At 41.8% G+C, this 3,036-nt stretch overlaps 2 protein-coding genes across 2 annotated transcripts; one reads left to right on the top strand and one right to left on the bottom strand.

Moving 5' to 3' along the window:
• Nucleotides 1–197: 197 nt before the first annotated feature.
• Nucleotides 198–554, bottom strand: PHALS_03531 (uncharacterized protein; the record flags this gene model as incomplete). Its single annotated transcript, XM_024717758.1, has 2 exons — nt 198–350; nt 414–554. 2 exons carry the CDS (start codon nt 552–554, stop codon nt 198–200), a joined length of 294 nt encoding a protein of 97 aa, XP_024583225.1.
• Nucleotides 555–2,350: 1,796 nt separating this feature from the next.
• PHALS_03530 (uncharacterized protein) lies at nt 2,351–2,980 on the top strand (the record flags this gene model as incomplete). The annotated part of the gene is made up of 4 exons (XM_024717757.1): nt 2,351–2,401; nt 2,454–2,696; nt 2,755–2,827; nt 2,934–2,980. The coding sequence occupies 4 exons, from the start codon at nt 2,351–2,353 to the stop codon at nt 2,978–2,980; spliced, it is 414 nt and encodes a 137-aa protein (XP_024583224.1).
• Nucleotides 2,981–3,036: the final 56 nt, after the last annotated feature.

The raw sequence follows: 3,036 nt of genomic DNA, 5'->3' as shown, positions 1-3,036 counted from the left end.
CATATCCCTTAGCTGAGAGCGAAGGAGGCACACAGGGTGTAGACGTTTTGTGCTAACGCAGATAAAATTCTGCGAGATTGCGGAGATTTTTGACAGCTTAAAGCTTTCTATTTTTCTCACCCTTGTGGCTGAAGTTCATGGCCTCTAGCGTGCTCGAAGAGCGTCAATCCCTAGCTCCCCCATCTTGCTTTGCATCCTCATCCACCACCTTCTCGATGGAGTTTTGGACGCGAATAATCTCGGCACAAGTCGTACTGGCATTGAAGACCCGTTACCGCCTCAGGAGGAATGTCAGACGCCGTTGCGGTGATTAGAAGTTTTTTACCTTGACACATTCCGACATTTCTCGACTGCTTCGTCGTGATTACAAAGATAAGAAGCACACTTGATACGCCTGGTTAAGTGATTTGAACATTGGCAACACCTGTCGATTCAAGTCCTCCCATGTTGGGGTGCCGCTTCTTCTGATATATTTTACGTATGCAAATCGACAAAAGATCATTAAGCTTGTCCATTTGTCGCGGGAGCAGATACTTGAGTGTTTCATGTTCCATTCTCGCCCAGATGATATCAGACCTTCCATAACGTGGATCGGGATTTCCATGCACCTTGCACAGAGGAATGTCAGCACCTTACAAAAAATGTTTGAATATTCGTGGTATGCAGCTGGCAGCCCACGTTCATCTTGAACTCCTGCGTTCCGAATACCATAATCCTCACTGATACTCTGATATTTATGTACTTGAAGATATTCTCCATTATACCGAAGTGCAAAGTTCGTACAATTGTGCCGCAGTGTATTTTGTACATTTAATTATACATAATGTGTAAAGGGACAAGCTCTGTGTTACTAAACAGTTACAGTACTTAACTCAGAGAAATCTTGATTCGTCTTCAGAGAGTAAGAAAGCAAGATCAGCTGCTGATTTTGGCGGTAAGACAGAGAGGACATACATCAAATTTCAGTCCATTTAAAAAATATGACATGCAGCACAGGGAGCGAACTTAGGACTTTGAATGCATTTTGCCACTTCAACTTGTGAGTTTTGTTCACAAAACCGATATAAAAGGAAGTACAAATATGAAAAAAGGTTGTTGACTTTTCCATCGAGCAATTTTCGCTCCCTGGAATTACATTTATGTACTTTAACTTGACGTACTTCAAAAGATATGCACACGAAGCGACATCAATAGAAAAGTGTTGTTGTCATGCGCGAGCATACTAGTTGTGGAAGCTTTCAAATTACTTTGATAACAGCAGCTTAATTTCTGCCTACGAATGTATATTGCTGAAAAGACATCCCAAGACCAACTTTGTCCAGATCGGATGTCCCGAGAGTCCGACAGATCAAATTTTGTGATGGATAAATCTTAAGGCTACGTCTACCTGACCCAGTCTTGTATCGTTCGGTTTGCTGCGTATCTTTTCCCAGTATTCTTGACGATTTTCATGCCGATCCTTTCGACTTTATTACTGCTTGATGTTAGTGTATTCTCCGCGTCTAACTCGAATCTAGTCCAGCATGAAGATCCAGTCGTATCCGTTGGTCATTTGAATGATTCGCTGTCTATTGCAGATAGCTGCTTGATCGTTGCTGAAGAGGAGTTTGAGAGCTACGATGAAAGTGAGCAAAACAATGCCGACACTAATGATACGAGTGGGAGATAAGGATGTTTTGTATCATCACAGAGAGTATCTTGCCGTGTTTATCCAGCCCTTGGCTACCTAATGAAGCCATTAGTAGTCTTCAGTCGACTCGAAATAAAGCAAAGTTGCTGGAGATAAAGAAACGGATTTCAAATCAGAATGAGAAACTATTCGCACACATAGCTTCTCGAGCCTGACGGCAAAATTTGCCCGCATGACCGTCTGTAAATTGCTCAAAGACTCTGCGACAACCGTGGATGCACAAAATCAATTGCCGCGAAATCAAATGGAACTATCAACGGAATCTGATTTTGTGATAAGTCATGTGAAGGACGGATCTCTTGGAGAATTCTTTCCAGGATGGGCGGCATGTCGTATTGCTATCCTACTCAAACAATCTGTTTAATTTCGAGGGCAGTTTGATTGATCAAACTTCAACCTCGAGGACGTCGTTCGACTCCTTACTGTCAATGGTAACGGAGGTAATTTGAAAAATCGGCTCGGAACTTAGCAGTCTGCTGTCGATATCTACCATCATATCAATCGTCTTATAATGATCGTGGTGCATTTTGAGAGCAACACGAGCTAGCGTGTAGATTACGATCATTGTGGAATGAAAATCTTGGAGAATTTTGTTACTCCCTCTGATTTATCTTGGATAACATAATGCGATCGTTGGCTTGAGATGCTGCCCATACTCAAATGAACTTAAATGATCACGAGCTCAAAAGTTGTGCCTGTGTGGCGCGTCAGGTATATTTTGGTTTAGGCCGTATACGAAGTTAGAACAGGCTTCTTTTTGAAGACTTTGGAAACGTTTTTGACGGATGCCCATAAATTCAAACGTTTTAATGAGATTGATTGGCAGCTTCTTAAAAACGCATTTGATTACCCGAGCATCCTTACGGGTAATCAAATGCGTTTGTTAGAAGCTGCATTGCAGTCTCATGATCAAGCGAAGTTGGCTGGAGAGGCTTTGGAAGCAGAGAGTCAGGTCGCTCCATTTGAGAAGAAGTTAGGTGACGAGACAGTGATGGAAACGTTTAAGGTGGTGCTGAAGACAACAATCTCTTGCAATTGCTCAAGACGGTACTCAAAGACGACAGAGTAGTGCGATTCCTGATGAAAGTGTGAATGATGAAATGCATCTAAACGAGTTCCCATTGCTTCTTACACAAGGTAAATTGAATCTGAAGCTTAATCAGAACAAGCTTTAGCGTTTGGCACGAATAAGAAGATGATATTGCAAATGCTTAAAATGTCAATGTAACGTTGCTTGAAAAAGCTATAGATTCAGAAGGACGATCAAAATTGGTGATGCTGAGCAGTTAGGAACTGGATACTGCAAAGCGCTCGAAGCTAATTTTTAAAGATCAGAAAATATTGTT

The sequence above is a fragment of the Plasmopara halstedii genome (assembly GCF_900000015.1).
Source record: "Plasmopara halstedii genome assembly, contig: Scaffold_2386, whole genome shotgun sequence".
NCBI classification, from domain to species: Eukaryota; Oomycota; class Peronosporomycetes; order Peronosporales; family Peronosporaceae; genus Plasmopara; species Plasmopara halstedii.
The sequence above is the reverse complement of the archived record's forward strand: the minus strand, read 5'-3'. Positions and strand labels throughout refer to the sequence as shown.